Source organism: Gossypium arboreum, chromosome 5 (assembly GCF_025698485.1).
Source record: "Gossypium arboreum isolate Shixiya-1 chromosome 5, ASM2569848v2, whole genome shotgun sequence".
NCBI classification, from domain to species: domain Eukaryota; kingdom Viridiplantae; phylum Streptophyta; class Magnoliopsida; order Malvales; family Malvaceae; genus Gossypium; species Gossypium arboreum.
In genome coordinates, this window is record NC_069074.1 from 90,969,914 (window position 1) to 90,989,559 (window position 19,646).

Sequence of the window (19,646 nt, forward strand, 5' to 3'; positions counted from 1 at the left end):
ATGTCATAATATCACAGTGACATAACTCAATTTTCCTTTTCTTGTCACTTTATTTCCCTATTTTACTATATTAAGGATTGTAGCAGCCTATTTCTGCCTGGGCCCATAATTAAACAAATAAATAAAAACAAAAAAAAACAAAAAATAATAGTTTTTATACAGTCCATGTACAAAGCCCAAGACCCGGTTACATTTTTAGCCCAAAAACTACAGCCCGTTAGCCCAAGCTAGCTACCCAAACCCTATTACACCCGTGACCAAAAGAACCTAAACCCAATACATAAATTAAGTCGGTCCAAACAAATTAGACCCAATAAGCTATGTGGCCCGATGGTCCAAATCTGTTTTCAGATTTGGGAACCCTAGGGTTTTCAACCACCTTTTTGCACCACAGCTCTCATGAAGCCTCAGCCTTCATAGTCGCCATCTCCGTGCATCACGCGCTCGCTCACCGCCGGATCTCTCGGGGTTTACCTGCAAGAAGAGAAAGGAATGACAGACATGGCAAGAAATCGAAGATAATTTGCTATACCAAATTTGTACACTAAAATAGAGGCTATAAAAGCCCTTTTGAATCTGTAAAACAGACCATGGTATACATATAGACAAAAACTCGCATATTCAAGCAATAAAGTTATAGTTTAATTTTTTTAAGGTATTTTTTTAGTTTTTACATCATTCTGTTCTCTATTTCTTGTTTAGACATATGTATTAACCCTTTTTTAGTTTGCGAATAACGAAAAAATAAAAAGAGATCCTTTACATTTCTGTTTTTCGCCTGAAACTAAGATTTTTGACCACCAACGGCCGCGTGTGGCGGTGTGGGAGGTGGCGCGTGAGTGCGGGAAGACCCGATGATCGAGGTTTGGCCGAACGAAGGCCGGAGCCCAGAGGGCACCTCCCTTTACTCTTTTAGAGGATTCTCAAACTTTTTTTTTAAAATCAGATAATAAAAATGATTTTTTAAAGTTTTTTTATATTTATAGATTACCGGAACGACATCGTTTTGGTATTGCCAATCATTGACCAATATAGCATCGTTTTAAAAGCCAACCCATTACCCGACCCAATGGACCCTAGGATCCGCGTGTTTCACTGATAAAATGGGTAATTTTCGTGCATGGTCCTCCTGTTTTGTCAATATGTCTCAAATTAATCCTTTTTGTTTTCTTCTTTTTAAACATTTGGCCCCATATTTTCTTTTGTTTAACATTTTAATCCCTAGGCCTTTTAAAAAAAACGCAAACATTAACACGGTGCCGTTTTGAGATTAGGGTTTATTTACCCAGTGAGTCCCTCTTTTTTAGCATGTGTCTCAATTGGGTCCAAAATTCAGTTTTAATCTTTTCAAAATTAACCCCAAAGTTTTATTAATTTTAAATTTAATCCTTTTTAATTTTAATTTTTATTTTGTTTTGATTCCTCATATTTTTATTCATTTGTTAATATTTTATATATTATTTATTTTTATTCTAAACCTTTTTATATATATATATATAAAATTATTTATCGTATATTATTTTTATATATTATTATTGTTTTTATATATTATTTATTATGTATTAGATGTTATCTTAAAATTTATAAATTGGTTATTCTTAAATATTGTTTTAAAATGGGCATGTATTTATTAAGTATTATGTATTATTTTACAATTTATATATATTGTATGATATTTCAAATTAATTTTCACAAATATAAAGTTTTGTTTTATTACTTTTATATATATTATTTTATTATATGTTTTAAATCGCTTTTTCTTTATCTATTTACAAAGTATGAATTGATTTCTAATCTTTTTATATATTATTTTAATATCCATTTTTTAAAAAAATACCACATTTATTTTAATTGTTATTCGATTTGAAAACTTTTTATTTCTTAACTCACTTTGTATATTTTTGAGTTTTGTCAATCTCTTTTATATCCTCTTCTATATTTACTTATCATCGTTTTAGTATGTTAATTTTACCACATCAATTATCAATTATTCTATGTTGTTGTTTCTTTTAGATTATATTTGTACGAATGTACCTTGTAATTTATATTGTTTAAATTTCGATATCTTGTAATATATTACTCACATCATTGTTTTAAAATAATTTCAAATGAAATTCCTTTCTTTAAAATAAGGCAATATTTTTGCATTCAGAAATTCGGGAAATAGTGTCCTAACATGCTGGGTGGCGATTTCCAGTTTGTCTAAATGCCTAAAGTATCCTTCTAAATAGATTTTGTAAATCACGAGATGATTTCAGTTACGAGAGTTTAAGAATATCTTGTCCTATCATGTTGGATGTGATGTTTGTATTCTTTCGGAGCTAAGGAATCTCGATTTTTCAACTTAAATAATTTCGGTTTTAAAAAAGGGATCTTTTTTTAAATCCTTTCAAATTTTTGACATTAAGACAGAAATCTATTCAATTTGGTACCAATTTTGGGCGTTGCGAGGGTGCTAATCCTTCCTCGTACGTAACCGACTCCCGAACCTGTTTTCTTAATTTTCATAGACCAAAACGTTTTATAAAGGTGATCCAATCACACCTAAAAAGGTTGGTGGCGACTCCCATTTTCGTTTTTCAAAAGTCGATCTCCTTTTTTTCAAACATCCCTTTAAAAAATGGTTTCGACAAGGATAATATCTTACTGTAGAAATTTTTAAGGTGTTACAACGAGGACGAGTGAGCAATGGGTCGCAACCTGGATAAAGCAAAAAAGAGTTAGTAGAGGCACCCATTGGGAAATTCACGAAATTTGATCTTAATATCCGGATAAGAAGAAAAGGGTCGATGTCTTCATGTTGAATATTAGGGCAAGGCCGAATATATATCCGTTTTGTGTAAAGAGATTTGTTTTCTAGTAAAGTTGTTTTAACAGAATTGAATCAGAATCAACGTCTCTGTTTACATTCATACATTTGCATTACATCGCATTACATGCATTAAATTTCACAAAAGGACCCTAATTAATTAGAAATTATTTCAATTAATCTGGAAACCGACAAAAGCCCACCAATTAATCATCATTACGTTACACGAAGGAAAACTAAAGCAATAGACCAAAGATTGGAAAGGTTGGAGGAAATGCAAAAAGAAATGTAAGAACGGCTGCAATTACAGATACAAGAACAACTAGCCAAGATTCAACAAGACATGAGGGATTAGATGCTAGAATCCCAAAAGAACATGATGAACCAATTAACCCAGTTGCTAACTGGAGGGCCAGAAAAAGGAAAGAGCCCTATGGTCAATTAGCATCCGTTTAAAATGTTGTGCCTTAACGTACTGGATGTAGCATTTTATTATTTCAGGACCAGAAGGTCATTAGCATACGTTTCGATTTATTCAAGCATTTCTTTTTAAATCAATATTAATAAAAAGGATCGTATTTTAAATTCTTTTCAAGTTTTCAACTTTCGATGTTTAGACATTAATTAATCAATTAGGTATCAATTTTGGGCGTTACGAGGGTGTTAATCTTTCCTCTTACGTAACTAACTCCCGAACCCGTTTTCTCAAATTTTGTAGACCAAAATTGTTGTTTTAGTAAATCAAAACGTTTTATTAAAACAATTAGTCACGAGGTAACCCGATCACACCTCATCAAATAGAATTGGACGCAACTCTCATTTTCATTTTCTTAAAATAAAAGTCAACCCCATTTTTAAAAAAAATGGTTTCGACAATTAATATAAATTTAAACTTTAAATAAAAAACATTATAATAAATTCTAGTTTTTAACTAAAAAATAATGTATATAACCAAAATTCATTAAATAAAATTAATATATTGTCATTGCATTGAAACTCAAAAATTGTATGGCGTAAATAATTACAATTAGATAGACATAATTACTGAATTAATTTACAAAATATAATGTATTAAAATTTATTTGCTGTCTTTCAATGAGATTATCTTTTGATTAAATAAAAAAAGATTGCTACGGAATAAAATAAAGAAATTGGAGGGTGCAATCATTCCAAATACTGTGACCTGTTTTCCACTTTCATTTCTCACTATTCATTTACTTCAACTTCCTTCCCTGTTAACCCCAATTATACACATTCCATCTCCATTTCTTTCCCTCAATTCCGCTTTCCTTCTTCATCTCTCCCTTTGATTTCTTTGTCCCAATTCCAACATCTCTGTCTTTGGAGAGGCTGCTCTTTCTGCCTTTTTGGAGCTCTTGTCTGTCAAGTTGCTTTACTCTGTACTCAATTTTAATGGAAAAAAATAGCTTGGTGTTGCCAATGACAAATGTGATACAAGAAAAAATTAATTTTTATTTAAAATATTATTTTTTGATGGATGTCGCCAAAGAGAATAGCGACACAAAAAAAATTTTCTGCAAAATCTTTGACACATTTTAAAAAAAATTGGTATTGCCAATGACAGCAACAACATCCTTTAAAATATTTTTTAACTTTTTTTTTCTCCTAGAATATCGTAATTTTTTACGGGTAGATAATTATACATACAGATGTCGCCAATGGCTACAACGACACTCAAAAATTAATTTTTATTAAAACGGACAATAATTTAGTAATTATTAGGGTACTGCTACCAATAGCAATGACAACACCGAGTTTAATTGTAATAAAAGAGTCATTTAAGTAAATAATTTTGAAAGAAAATAATTTTTGTAATTAAAAAAAACCGTTAGGTTGGATTATATTTTATTTTTGTTTTATACATATTCAAGTTCAATAATGTTATATATTTGTTTGTTTGGAAATGGTTGGCACATTTATGAATAATTATATTTCAAAAGTATTCGTTTTTCTTTTAGAAAATTAAGTAGTATTCTAAAAGTTAATCATTTTGAGTTAATATAATTTTCAAAATAAAAGATTTTCCTCATGAGTTTCCATAGGGTGTAACTAGATAATTTATTTTTATATAAATTCATTTCAAAATAAACTACTTTGAAATAGTAAATATTTAGCTATCAAATTTAAATTTATTTGGTCAAAATTAAGGATAACATATGACTAATAGTTCCATTTTTTTATCAAGCATTATGAGGGTGATGATATTTTGCTCGTGTAGAACATAATATCGGTATCAACTCTATATATTTAAAATTAAATTAAGTGGAGAAAGCAAAAGTTTTTCTGCATCTAGATCTGGATCTGGATCTGATGCATGGAAGGAGAGAGGTTTTGAAGAAATATTGAAATGTTTTTTAGGAATCTGGTTAGGTTTTATTTTTTAAAAAGGATAGGGGGTGTGTTTAGCTTTTTATTCATTGGGTTTGTGTTTCATTTTAATGCTCTCTATTTTTAATTTCCTTGCCCAAGGCACAGTTTAAAGACTGCATTTATAGCTTCACATGTGTAATGTTGGATGGTAGACTTAGGGTCGCTTTTCAAAAGTAATTCTAGCTTTAAAAGTACTTTTGAAAAAAAAATTGTGCAAAATAAGTTATTTTTAGCTGAAATTTTTAGCTTTTCAAAAGTGTTTTTGAAAAGTACTCCTGAGAAGGAGAAGCTAAAATTTTTAGCTTTTCCTCTCCCAAAAGCACTTTTAGTGCTTAATTACTTTTTCACCCTTCTAATAGCATAGTACTTTCCCTTTTTTTCTTAGTACTTAATTACAAATGAATTAAAATCATTAATTAAAATAAAAATATTTTTTAAAATACTAATAACAAATATTTAATAGTTATATTTAAATATTTAAAATATAGTGTAATACCCAATTTTAGCCCGGGCCTAAATACCAATTACAGCCCATACACACATAAAAGCAAAAATAAATAATAAACCCAAAAAAATACAAACCAATTACATTAAAATCCAAATAAAACAATAGCCCAGATTTTTAAAAAACCCCTAGCCCACAAAATTTTTTCAGCAAAGAGAGAAACTGCCTCCCTTCAGCCACCATGTCCCTACGTTCTCCACCCACGACCATCAGCGCCTCTCCACCACACACGTTAGCACACCAGGCACAACCCCCAGCTCGTTCGTTGCTCGCCCACATCCGTTCACGTCTCCATGACCTGCGATTTGAGCAAGAAAACAGCAGGAAAACTACTTGTATTCGGCTATAAAGCCTCCAAATTTTTCATTGTATGGGGCTTTTTTTTGGATTTTTTTCAGAAAAAATTGAAGATAAAGATAATATCAAATACATACAGAAAGATATAGCAACCGTATTTGTTTGAGGTGATTTAAAGTTTCATTTTTCTTTCAATTTTATTTCCATTTTCTTTGTTTTTTTATCTGCTATATATAAACAATAAGAGAAAGGGGAAACATCTCACAGGAGTCACTGTAGAAGGACCTTCGCTGGTCGCGAACGGAGAGCTTGGGCATTAGCCTTTCGGCTGGAGAGTAAAGGGAGAGTGAGGAAGATGGAAAGCATAAAGCATTTAGGTTTTTTTAAACAAAAAATAAAAGTCCGGATGTTTGGCTATGAGTGGGGGATTTGCGCATTTAGTCCCCCACTTTCGTGCTAATGTTCATTTCGATCATTAATTTTGCATTGTTCTCATTATTATTTTTTTATATTCGTGGTATTTTGCGATTTATTCGTTTTAAATTTTCTTTCATATATTCCTAAATTTACAGATCTATAAGCCATTATACATGTATATACGTAACTTATACTAAATTATTTTTACTCTAAGTATACATTATTGATTTCCTATTATTTTATGTAAATATGTCCTTTAATTTTTCATTTTTATGTGTATATATATTATTAATTTCATATTATTTTATGTATGTATATCTTCTTCTAAGGACTCTATTTTAAATGGTATATTTTATTTATTTTAAATACTTTCATATACTAGTATCTTTATTTTTATATATAAAATTTCATTTCATGTATATTATTTATTTAGATTGACAAATACTATGTTATATGTTACTTACTTTTCTTTATATATACATTATGTATTTTGAAATTTCATTTAAATATTATTATTTCATATATGATTTTTATTTTATTATTATTTTTATCTATTTGAATTTTTATGTATGCTACTTTAGGATTTCTATATATGTTTGTTTGTTTGCATATTGATAATTCTAAATTGCATTTCTTCTATATTATTTATTTGTTTGCTAGTTTTAAAACTTGCCACATGTTGTCTGTGTTAATTTGCTTGGAACGTCTTTAAATTTGCTTTTAGTTCATTAGCCTTCAAATGTGAATATTGGGATTTTTTATAATATATGGTATATCGCTTTTGCATGTATCCTGCTCCTTTGTATTTTCTCATTATTTATTCATGTCATATTACTGCTTCAACTCTAAAGTGAACCAAATGAATATACTTTGAGCCGGTTTTGCAATTGTTTATTTAAAAAACTTCCAAAACAAAGATAATGTTTGACATTTGGAAATTTGAGAAATTGTGCCCTAACGTGCTGGGTTTCGATTTTCTGCTTGCCCAAAATAGTCAAATATTCCTTCAAAATTTCATTCATGTTTTCTAAATTTTAAAACAAGGCAATGTTCTATGTTTGGAAATTCGTGAAATCGTACCCTAACGTGCTGGGTTTCGATTTTTTCTTCGGACCAAATAATTGAATACCCTTTTCGTTGCATTTTGGAAATCCTGAGGTGATCTCAGTTTTTGGAGGCTTAAAATATCGTGTCCTAACGTACTGGATGTGGTATTTTATTTCTTTAGAATGAGTGAATCTTAAAATCCAATTCGAGTTGTTCACACATTTTTAAAGATATCATATTTTAGCATTTTCTTTCCTTCAAATTTTCAACAATAGGACATTAAATAATCAATTGGTACCAATTTTGGGCGTTATGAGGGTGCTAACTCTTCCTTGTGCGTAACCGATTCCCGAAACATTTTTCTCGATTTTCACAGACCTAAAATTATTGTTTTAATAAATCAAATGTTTTATTAAAATGATCAATCTCAAGGTGATCCAATCACACCTCGAAAAAGATCGGTGGCGACTCCATAATTCGTTTTTAAAGTTGATCCCCGTTTTTCAAGTTTTAAAAATGGTTTCGACATATAGTTTATATATTCTAATTAAATTTTATAAATAATTAATATTTATTGCTTAAAATATTTAAAATTTATATTTTATATATTAAAATATTAACAAGAAGTTATAATAAGTTTTTTTATATTCTTACTAAAATATAATAATATTAATTAATTTAAATATTATTTAAAAGAATATTTGTTACTTGATAATAACATGTCTAAAATGGACATTTTATTTCTCAAAAGCACTTTTGACAAAGAATACTAAACACTTAAATTTTAAACCAAACTTCTTAAAAGCACTTTTCTACAGCACATTTCAAAAGCATTGCCAAACTAGCCATTAGGCTTGGGATATTGCTTCAATATTTCCTTTTTTTAATGCATCAGTATTTTATTTGTAAAAAAAATAATAATTAAATTTTAAATATTTCACAATAAACTTGACCTTCATAAGTAGGGCTGAATAAAACTGTATTTGATTCGAAAAAATTGAATTATTTTTTAAATTTCAAGTTAATAGAATTGAGTTATTCGAGTAAACTTGAATAAGTAATACGAGTCAACTCGAATAAGTAATTCAAGTTTCGAGTTCGAATCGAGTTGAACTTTACAATTTAAATAACTCGAATAATTTGAATAACAAATTGGTATAAATACCATTTTAGTCCTGTCAAGTTTGAAAATGAGCAAATTAGTCTCTCTAAAAAATTACAAAAAATTAAAACTCAAAATATTTATAAAAATTTAAAATTTATATCTTTTAAAAATTATAAAATATATAAAAATTAAAATTTTCTAGAATAATAATTTTGGGACCTAAATATGTTAATTAATGAGTCAAGTTTATCATATTAAAGTATTTATTATTATTATTTTGCTTTGAAATGATTTTCAAATATATATTGTTTCAAATTTGTGTGCTATAACATGAAATTAGTTATATTATAACAAGATTTTAATTTCACATGTTTAATTTTTAATTTAACTCAAATAATTTCATTCAATTCAACTCAACTTGAATTTCATTTCACTTGACTTGATTCGAAAAAAATTCGAATCGAGTTAGAATAATAAAATAAGATTGGTCAATTCAATTAACAAGAAATTTTTTCATTCAATTAGTTTGAACGCTCACTACTATCAATAGATATCAAAGTAAGGTAATCATGACTGATAATTACTTTGACTCCAACAAATGAGAAAAACTCGTTGATATTAACAATCACATTGAACTTGACTCTCATGAGTATTGAAATTCTCTAAAAAAACGTATTTCAGAAAACAATTTTTAAAGATACATATTTTAATAAATAATATTACATTTATAATATCAAAATAGGAAAAATAAAATAATTAAGATAAATTTAAACTTGAAAATAAAAATATAAATAAAACTTTAATAAAATATAAATTCTTAATCTTCACTAAAAAATAATGTATATAACTAAAATTCATGGAATAAAATTAATTTATTATTAACTTATGCATTGAGTAAATACAATTAGATAGTCACAATTACTGAATTAATTTAAAAATATAATGTATTAAAAATGCGTTATATTTAGCTGGCGAATAAAATCATAAAGCAAAAGATTCGTACAGAATAAAATAAAGAAATTGGAGGGTGCAATCAGTCCAAAAACCGTGACCTGTTCTCCACTTTCTTGTGTTTTCCCCTCTCATTTCTCACTGTTCATTGACTTCAACTCCCTTCCCTGTTAACCCCACAATCCATCTCCATTTCTTTCCCTCAGTTTCCGTTTCCTTCTTCATCTCTCTCTTTGATTTCTTTGTCCCAATTCCATCATGTCTGTCTTTGGAGAGGCTGCTCTTTCTGCCATTTTGGAGCTGTTGTCTGCCAAGTTGCTTGACTCTGTACTCAACTTTGTGGCCGATTACAGGGAAGTCCACCAGCAACTCAAGCTGTGGCAATCCATATTACCTGAGATCAAAGCAGTGTTGAATCATGCAGAGGAGAAGCAGATCAAGGACGAGGGTGTGAAGAATTGGTTGGACGATCTCCAAGACTTAGCTTACGATGTGGATGACATCTTGGACGACTTCGCTTACCAAGAGTTACGTCTCAAGCTCCAAAAAACTCAAGCACAAGCCAGCACTAGTAAGATACAGAAACTCATTCCAACCTGCTGTGCTGGTGGTAATTTCTCTCCAATCTCTTTTATGTTCAATGCTAAGATGATTTCAAAGATAAAAGCAATCACTGATAGACTGAATAGTTTGAACACTAGAAGAAATAGCTTGGGGTTGAGTGAGATCATGAATCAAGGCGCAACTTCCAAGGAAAAGAAGCCCAGGCTGCAACCAACTTCCTTGATGGATGGAGCTGTGGAGTATGTTGGTAGAGCCAATGAGAAGCAAGAAATGCTTGAGTTGCTCAAAAGTAACAATTCCGATGGCGTTTGTGTCCTTTCCATCGTTGGCATGGGAGGGATGGGGAAAACAACTCTTGCTCAGCTTGTTTACAATGATCCCAGCATTGAGGAGTCTTTCGATCACAAGTCCTGGGTATGCGTTTCTGATGACTTTGATGCCGGTAATATAACAAAGACGATTTTAAGATCCCTCGATGCTGACTCACGTGATGAGAATGACTTGAACTTGCTTCAAGTCAAGTTGAAGGAGAAGTTATCCGGAAAAAGGCTCTTGCTTGTTTTAGATGACATTTGGAACGAGAGTTACAGTGATTGGATCATCTTACGGGCTCCATTTGGAGCAGGAACCAAGATTATTGTAACAACTAGACTCCAAAAGGTTTCATCTAATGTAGATTCGGCGAAAGCGTTTTACTTGGATAAACTCTCGCATCATGATTGTTTATCCATATTTGCTCAGCATGCATTGAAAGCAAGAAACTTTGATGGGCATCTCCAATTTAAAGAAATTGGAGAGAACATAGTGAGAAGGTGCAACGGCTTACCTTTGGCAGCAAAAGCCATTGGGAGCTTATTACGCACAGTTCAGGACCATAGTGAATGGGAAAAAATATATGAGAGCGAGATATGGGACCTACAAGAAGATCCATGTGGCTTAATTCCAGCTTTGCGATTAAGCTACCGTTATCTTCCTCCTCATTTGAAACGATGCTTTGCATACTGCTCCATATTTCCTAAAGATTATGAATTTGAAGAAGAAGAGATAATCTTGTTATGGAGAGCAGAAGGTTTCTTGCAATCAAAAGCTAAAATTCAAGGCAAAGGTCTTGGAAACCAATATTTTCAAGATCTAGTGTCAAGGTCATTTTTTCAAAGATCTAGTAAAGACAAATCCCGTTTCGTGATGCATGATCTTATGAATGATTTAGCTCAATTAGTTGCAGGAGAAATATGTTGCAGACTGGAGGGTGAAAAGCAACAAAAGTTTTCGCGTTCTCGTCACTCGGCTTATGTTAGCGATGATCGGTATCACATTGTAAAGAAGTTTGAAGCATTTTATCAAATGACTTCTTTGCGTACTTTCTTACCCTTACCTTTAATGGCTCCAAGATATAAGGAGTTCTATTTATCTAATGTTGTCTTGGATGATTTATTGCCAAGACTTAGCTACTTAAGGGTTCTTTCTTTGCGTGGGTATGAGATCTATGATTTGCCCGACTTTTTTGAAAATTTAAAACATCTACACTACTTAAATTTTTCTGGAACCCAAATCAATCGTTTACCTGATTCTTTGTGCACTCTTTATCATTTGGAGACTTTAATATTAAGATATTGTCTATTGCTCAAAAATTTACCCTCGAAGATCGGAAACCTTGTCAACTTGCATTTTCTTGATATTAGAGGTGCAGATTCAATAGAAAGGATGCCCTCCGGATTTGATCAGCTCACCAAACTTCAAATCTTATCTAATTTTGTTATAGGGGAAGGCGATAGACATCTTATTAGAGAATTGAAAAATTTGTCAAACCTTAGAGGTAATTTTTGTCTTTCTGGATTGGAGAATGTTAATGGTCAAGATGCGAGGGAAGCTAAGTTAAATGAGAAGCTAGGGATTGATGGGTTAGAACTACAATGGGGTGCAGACTTCGAGAATAGTACAAGGAAAAAAGAAGTTGAAGAGCGGGTGTTGGACTTTCTTCGTCCTCAGAAAAAGCTTGAGCAACTCATCATTGAGAATTACGGGGGTGTAAATTTCTCGTCTTGGATAGCAGATTCTTCCTTCAAGAGTTTGTCGTCTTTGAAGCTTCGCAATTGTAAAAACTGCAAATCACTACCATCAGTTGGAAGGTTGCCATTCTTAAAAGATCTTTCAATTATTGGTTTCGATCAAGTACAGAAGATTGGTGTTGAGCTCTTCGGAGAAAATCAATTGAATCCATTTGCATCATTAGAGATTCTGTCTTTTGAGATTCTTGTAAACTGGAAGGAGTGGGACACTTGTGAAGGAGATGAGAAGGTTTTGAAACTCCCCAGCCTTCGTGAGCTTTCAATCAAAAACTGTCCTCAATTGTTGGGAAGGTTGCCTACCCATCTTCCTTCCTTGCAAAAACTTGAAATTCGTGGCTGTTGGAGTTTGGTAGTTTCAATATCAAGTTTCCCGTCACTGTGTGAATTAAGTGTAAGAGGGTGTGCAGAACTGGTGGATGATTGCTCTTCTCCTGCAAAGGAGCTTTCCTCTTTGCAAACTTTGTCTCTTTCTAACATTTCAAAGTTTAATATTCCAGCAGATAGGACAATGTTGAGGTTTGGAAACTCGGAACATTTTGAAATTCATGATTTGAAGAAGTTGGCATCTCTATCACAGCATGGGTTTAGTTTAGTTGGACATCGTTTCATTTCCGTTTGCCTTTGTCCTCAACTGCAGTCTTTGGAAGCTGAGGAAGTCGAATTGCAACCTGACAAGATTTCACGTGTTGAATCTCTGAAGATAGCTTCTTGTGGTAGGCTCAATAGACTGCCACGAGTCTTACATGAGCTCACATTCCTTACAGTGATGGAAATTCGGGGTTGTCGAGGCTTGGTTTCTTTTGCAGAGAATAACTTTCCTCCTAATTTAAAAAAGCTGAAGATTGGAGAGTGTGAGAATTTGGAGTATTTGGTTGATGAAAAAGAAGATAATAAGAGTATGAGTAGTACCCTCTGTCTTCTTCAGGACTTGTCTATCTATAAGTGTCCATCTCTAATGTCTTTGTCATCGAAGGGGCACAAAAATATTTGCAATCAGCTTCAACTTCTCGAAATTAAACAATGCTCAAAGCTGAGTTGCCTATTTGCAAACACCAAGTTTCTCATAACGCTTAAACATTTGACAATTTGGGACTGTCCAGAGTTGGAATACATAGCCCAAGACTTTGAGGAAACCGCTTGTCTTGAATCTATTCTAATTTCCGGATCTGGAATTAAATCTCTACCACGAGGACTAGACAAGCTCATCCATCTCCAGAAGATTTCGTTGTCTTTGATTTCAAATTTGGTTCCTTTTGAAGAAAGTGGGTTGCTTACCACCAGCTTAAGAGCTTTCGAAGTTTATAATTGTGAAAATTTTGGAGCCCTTCCTAAGTGCATGGCCAGCATGACCTCCCTTCGAGAATTATGTGTGTGGAACTGTTCGGCTGACATATCATTTCCATCGGAGGGATTCCCTGCCAATCTCACATCACTTGAAATCTCAAACGCACCCAAAATTTATAGGTCACTAGTGGAATGGGGATTAAATAGACTCACCTGTCTTCAAGCATTGATCATTAGAGGTGGAGGATGCTCAAACGTGGTGTCGTTCCCAGAAGAAGGGATTGGAATGATGCTGCCTCCTTCTCTGACCCGTATCGAGCTTTCAGAATTTGAGAACCTGGAATTCATGTTTTCCCAGGGCTTTCAAGACCTCGCCTCTCTTCAAGAATTGGAGATCCATAAGTGTCCCAAGCTAACATCTCTTCCGGAAAAGGACATGCTTCTCTCGCTTGGATATTTAAGTATTTACAGTTGTCCGTTGCTGAAAGAAGAGTGCTCAAGCGATAAAGGACAAGAGTGGTCTAAGATTTCCCACATACCCCATGTTGTAATTCATGGTAAAACAGTCATCCCGAGGGAATCGGATTGAAAGATGAGCCGCAAAATCTGTGATCGGTTTCTTCAGAGTCATGGGACAGGTACAAAAAACCATTTCAAACATTTCTAACTTTCCTTAGGAACAAGATAATAATAGGAATTAGTATAAATTTATTGTTTGACATTTGCAGGCATTGAAAGCTAAGTTGGGGTGGAAGTGGGCTTTTAGAAAGATCCTTTGAAGGAAAAGTAAAAAGATTCACTTCTCTTGTTAAAATTCCTTCAATCTTGTTAAAATTTTCAAAGACAAAAGTATAAATGTTGATGAGATGTTATTGGCATATTGTGATTGAGTTGTTTTAGTATTTTCAGAGAGCTGAAGTTATGTATATGACTTGATTTGCAGAAATCAACTACAAAATTTCTCAAATTTCGTGCATAAATGGCTTTAACAGAGATGTTCTAGGTTTCTTTACATTGTTATGCTTGAGTTTTCATTTTGCAGATTCTTCTGCTTATGAATTCGATGAATCAGCTACAACTAAACGTAATTTAAGTATCTTAATGCTTGATTTAAATAGCTAATTGATTGGTTTGTTTTTTTAACAAGTATTGAAAAATATCAATTCAAACTCGAGTTCGAATAGCTTTTAAGGCAAATCGAAAGGGCGATCATATAGCGCACAAAGAATCCTTTTCACCAACGTTAATTTATGGAACACGACAAGCAATTGACTGGGAGATTTGTTTAGAAACAAAAAGGATGATACAAACCATTCGACTGGTAAAACCGAATGGGATCAGAAAATTATGAGCTCGCATGATCTGGAAAGCGCTTGAGGTCCATCTCAACTTGGTGAATGGTCCATTGCATATTTTCTAGTTTCTGTAATGTAAACCGGCGGCGTTAATGTTTTGTTCAAAAGGAAACTTGAGTGAAAGACCACTTAATTTTGAAGCTGATGTTACCTTGACAACATCATGATACTGCCTTGCAACTCGAAGTGAGGATCGACACCTTGATACTCACGTAGGCATGTTACCTGTTTAAAAGGGTTGTAACACGAATTGACATCGAGAAAGACAAGAAAGAAGAAAAACCCGAATGAGAAACAACCCTGAGTTACGAAAATATGCATAATTTTGAATGCAAAACCAAGTATATTCTAATCAAACAATAGGCTACCAAACCAGGTAAAGAAGATTTTACATACAGCTTTATTATATGCAGCAGAGGCTTCTTCGCTGGCCTCGACAAGATATTTCCTGCCAACAATGCCGGACAAGGTTATGGCTAAATATCGAACCGTAATTTGTATTGATAATTATGTATATCACTCTTAAAAGTACCGTATTTTGTGTAGCGCTGGTACCGACTCTTGTGTATAAGTTTCAAGCAAGAGAACATGCTCCAACACCCTGAGACAATAGAAGCCAGATTTAGATCAAAACAAAGTGTCTCTTATGCTACTCCAGTTTTGCTTTAAAACAAACAAATAAATGAGATGCTTAAAAACATGATAACAATGGGAGCAATCCACAATATAGCAAGAAATATAGGGCCACAAACCTTAATTTTGCACTCATGGTCTCGTACCTTTTGCAGAGCCACGTCTTCTGTAATTCATCCTGCGAAGTAAAAGATGAGTTTAAAGATCAGTCCATGGAAAAACATATGAAACCCTCAACAGACGCTGGAAAATAACTCCCGGAGTATAAAAGCTTACATATTGATGTTGATGTTGCAACTTCAAATCTTTGACGAGCTTAATGAGCACTCCAAGTATTTGCTCTAGGACCTGTTAAGAGAGACTGTTTTACATCACGTGTCATGAAAAATATAGAGCAAACCCGTTCTCAAAACACTATGTGATCCATGAAAAACTCCTGTTAAGAGAACTCAGTCTCATATGGATTTCTATTAACCTAAATTATAATATTCTGCAAATTTCCTATCTGCGGAATAGAGATCCTCCCGCAAAGCTGCTTCTTCCCTCACAATCTCCTCAATTATCAACTTAACCGTGGTAAAAGAAATATCACAAACAGGTAATCAACATCGAGCATATAAGCCAACCCCATCAAAAAGGTGGAGAAAGTAACTAATACCTTTCTGGAAGCCAAGAGCTTGAACTTTGACGTCCAGAAGATGAGTCTGCTGCACAAAAAGAATTGTACCATAAGGGACCACAATTCCAAGAAGCAAATATGCTTCATATATTTGCTCTCACATTCTAATTTCGTCATATGTAATCTAGGCCTTTTGCAATAAAATGATGGGCAACAAGATCTATGGATTGATATCACAAACCAGTGAGGAATTTTGGGACAGAACATTATGAAGGATGCATTGTTTCCGACAACATGTTAAAACAATAGGGATATATAAACTATTAGGCACGTTGAGAAGTGAAAAAGGATAAAGATATATGAACGTACCAATATCTTAAACAATGGCATCAGCTAACTTGTCACACTTAGATTTCAACTGAGCATCAATCTCCCTTCAAAAAGTTAACTGATAGTCAGCCATATCCTAAATTTGCAAATTAACAAAAATTATAGAAATGTGTCATGATCTTGTAAGAAAGTTTATGACAACTAAAACAAGGGCCTCTTTTGTAATTAAAGATCTTAAAACTTCCATCTGCAATCATGAAACAAAGTTTTCATACCATTGACAATGGTACTCGTTGAAGCTGAGTTTGCCACAAATAAGCAGGTGTTATTCCAAGAAAACGATTAGGCACACCACCAACACCAGGTTCTCCTGAATCACCAGTATTATCAGCTGCACCACTGGTTGCAGCACTATTTGCATAATTCAATGAGTTTGAACTCGAGCTGATAGTGAGACTGGCAAATAAGCAGGTGTTATTCCAAGAAAATGATTAGGCACACCACCAACACCAGGTTCTCCTGAATCATCAGTATTATCAGCTGCACCACTGGTTGCAGCACTATTTGCATAATTCAATGAGTTTGAACTCGAGCTGATAGTGAGACTGGCAAATAAGCAGGTGTTATTCCAAGAAAACGATTAGGCACACCACCAACACCAGGTTCTCCTGAATCACCAGTATTATTTGCAGCTGCACCACTGGTTGCTGCACTATTTGCATAATTCAATGAGTTGAACTCGAGCTGATAGTGAGACTGGCAAATAAGCAGGTGTTATTCCAAGAAAACGATTAGGCACACCACCAACACCAGGTTCTCCTGAATCACCAGTATTATTTGCAGCTGCACCACTGGTTACAGCACTATTTGCATAATTCAATGAGTTTGAACTCGAGCTGATAGTGAGACTGGTACTAGTAGTCTAGTACTATCAAGCGAACTCCGTGACATAATACTCCATTTCTCAATTTCTTCCTCATGAATTTCCCCATCTTTAGATATTAGTGGAAGTCTCAATCTTTGAGCCGCTTCTGCAACAACTAATCTATGCTCTAGAGTAGGGGTGAGCAAATCTCGTTTCGACTCAAAAAAATGAAAAAAAAAACTCGAATTTCGAGTTAAACAAATCGAGTTATTCGAGTCAACTCGAATTTTTTTTTCGAATTTTGAGTTAGAATCAAGTTGAGTTTTCGAATTCGAATAACTCGAATAATTCGAATATCAAACTATAATATTTTACATTTTTACCCCAAACTCCCAAACCTTTTTACTTTTCTCTCAAAATTTTTACTCCTTTCCACTTTTCCCCCAAAACTTTTACTCCCTCCCATCCCAAGCCCCAAGTCTACTCAAAATCCATTTCCCACCAAAATTTTACTCTTCCATTTATTTTTTCTCAAAATTTTACTCCTAAAATCCTCAAAACTTTTATTTTTCCCCAAAATTTTTACTCCATATTATTTATATTATTGAATTGGTTAGTCATATTGAATATTTATATTAAAATTGAATTATTAATTATGTCATAAAATATTCGTGTTAAAATTTTATATTGGTATCAATTTCACATTTTATCTTTAAAATAATTTTTATTAAAAATCACATTTTTAAATTTAATATATTTTTAATTCCAAAATACATAGTGACAAGAATCTGAACATAATTAAAACAACTAAACAAGCAAATAAGCTAACCCATATATAAAAGATTAATAAATAAATTATGAGGTGATAAAAGTTAATAAAAATTTTGATTAAGGTGGACAAATTTTATTATAATAAGTGACAGTGGTTATAAGAACCCAAAATTAATTTTTTAAAATTTAACTCGAACAATTCCATCTCACTCGAGTCGATTCGAAAAAATTTCAAATCAAATTAGGATGATAAAATATGATTCGTTAACTCGATTAACTCGAAATTTTTTCATTCGATTCGATTCGATCGAACGCTCACCCCTACTCTAGAGTCTCGTAAACCTAAAATTCATAAACACAGACTAAAGACCCTTATCAGATTCCCAACTATAAAGATTGTTTTCTTATCACTGTTGCTGCTTATTTTTCATAAAAAGCTTTTTCTTTACTTTCGTCTTAACAATTGTATAAAGAAGTTGCAAACTCTGTTATTCCTTACTCAAGTGTGAGGGTTGGAAACTGGTATTAATTGCACTTTCCTTATAAAATTAAAAATTTAAATTGAAAAGCATACCTTTTTAACCATTTTAGGTTTGTAATATTAATTGCACTTTCTATTTTGTTCCAAAAGAAATTCATATAGCTAATGTCCAATAAGTTTCTCCTTTAACCGCAAACATTCAAAAAGAAAATTTAGAAAATAAAAATTAATGAAATTAATTTGAAACCTGAGGAGAATTCTTCAATCCAAGCTGCGGATAAAAACCTTGAATATCTCGAATCCCTCCAAGATTCGCCACTGAAACTGCTTGCTGATACTCTTCCACCATAGCTATTGCTTCACAGTAAATTGCCTGCAAAAATTGACACGAATTTTACATTTTATTTTCTTATGAAATTCATAACCAAAAAAAAAAAATTCCAGTAAACGAAAATTAAATTAGAGTATCACCATTGCTTCTAAATAGCGTAATCTTTCTCTCGACATTTCCTCTCTGCCTGAAAATTGAAATCCATCACATTACTTGAAAAAAAAAAAGAAGAAGAGGGAATTACAAAAGAAAATTTCAAATTTTAATAGAGAATACGAGCTGGAGATCGTAGTAGGCGGATTTGGAGATAAGAGATCCATCGGGAGATAAGCAGTGGCGCTCTAGCTGATCGATTACTTGGATGATGTCAGCCGGCAAATTTTGCCCTCCTTTCACCATGAATTCAATCTTGTTTTGGCTTCGAAGCGATGTTAATGAGTTTTGTTTGTTTACTGGGAAATGAAAAGGAAACTAACGAGAAAAAGGCCGGCCTTTGGATTTTTGAAAACTTGAATTGAAATGGAAGCAAAGGTTATCGAAGGAGTGAAAATACAAAATCAACCTTCTATTTTTTTTTATCAGAGAAAAATAAATTAAAATCTACTTTTACTCCTTGTACTTTGACAAAATTTTATGTTTAGTCCCTGTGCTTTACAAAGTTAAAAATTAGCCCCTCCTACATTTTTTATTTAAAAATAACAGCTCAATCATTAAAATCATATGTATTTACTGAAGTCAAATTGACATCATGACTAAGCTGCTAATGTAACATATATTTAACGGAAAATAAATATGTCAAGTTGATAAGTTTTAGTATAAACT

At 32.6% G+C, this 19,646-nt stretch overlaps 2 protein-coding genes and 1 pseudogene across 3 annotated transcripts; 1 reads left to right on the forward strand and 2 right to left on the reverse strand.

Annotated features, from left to right (window-relative positions):
* The first annotated feature begins 9,510 nt into the window (after positions 1–9,510).
* Positions 9,511–14,406, forward strand: LOC108449901 (putative disease resistance RPP13-like protein 1). Of its 2 annotated transcripts, XM_053028177.1 has the most exons (3): positions 9,568–10,132; positions 10,224–14,077; positions 14,168–14,406. In XM_053028177.1, exon 2 carries the CDS (start codon positions 10,252–10,254, stop codon positions 14,026–14,028), a length of 3,777 nt encoding a protein of 1,258 aa, XP_052884137.1. In that variant the 5' UTR covers positions 9,568–10,132; positions 10,224–10,251; the 3' UTR covers positions 14,029–14,077; positions 14,168–14,406. The 2 variants fall into 2 exon arrangements, with proteins under 2 accessions (XP_017602767.1, XP_052884137.1); XM_017747278.2 differs by having other exon boundaries at positions 9,511–14,077.
* A 121-nt stretch (positions 14,407–14,527) lies between these two features.
* On the reverse strand, positions 14,528–17,337 carry LOC108451486 (AUGMIN subunit 4-like; annotated as a pseudogene).
* A 1,250-nt stretch (positions 17,338–18,587) lies between these two features.
* On the reverse strand, positions 18,588–19,377 carry LOC108450619 (AUGMIN subunit 4-like). Its single transcript, XM_017748326.2, has 3 exons — positions 19,105–19,377; positions 18,965–19,011; positions 18,588–18,866 (listed from the first exon to the last, which is right to left on the reverse strand). The coding sequence occupies exons 1-3, from the start codon at positions 19,142–19,144 to the stop codon at positions 18,729–18,731; spliced, it is 225 nt and encodes a 74-aa protein (XP_017603815.2). The 5' UTR covers positions 19,145–19,377; the 3' UTR covers positions 18,588–18,728.
* Between the last annotated feature and the right edge of the window lie 269 nt (positions 19,378–19,646).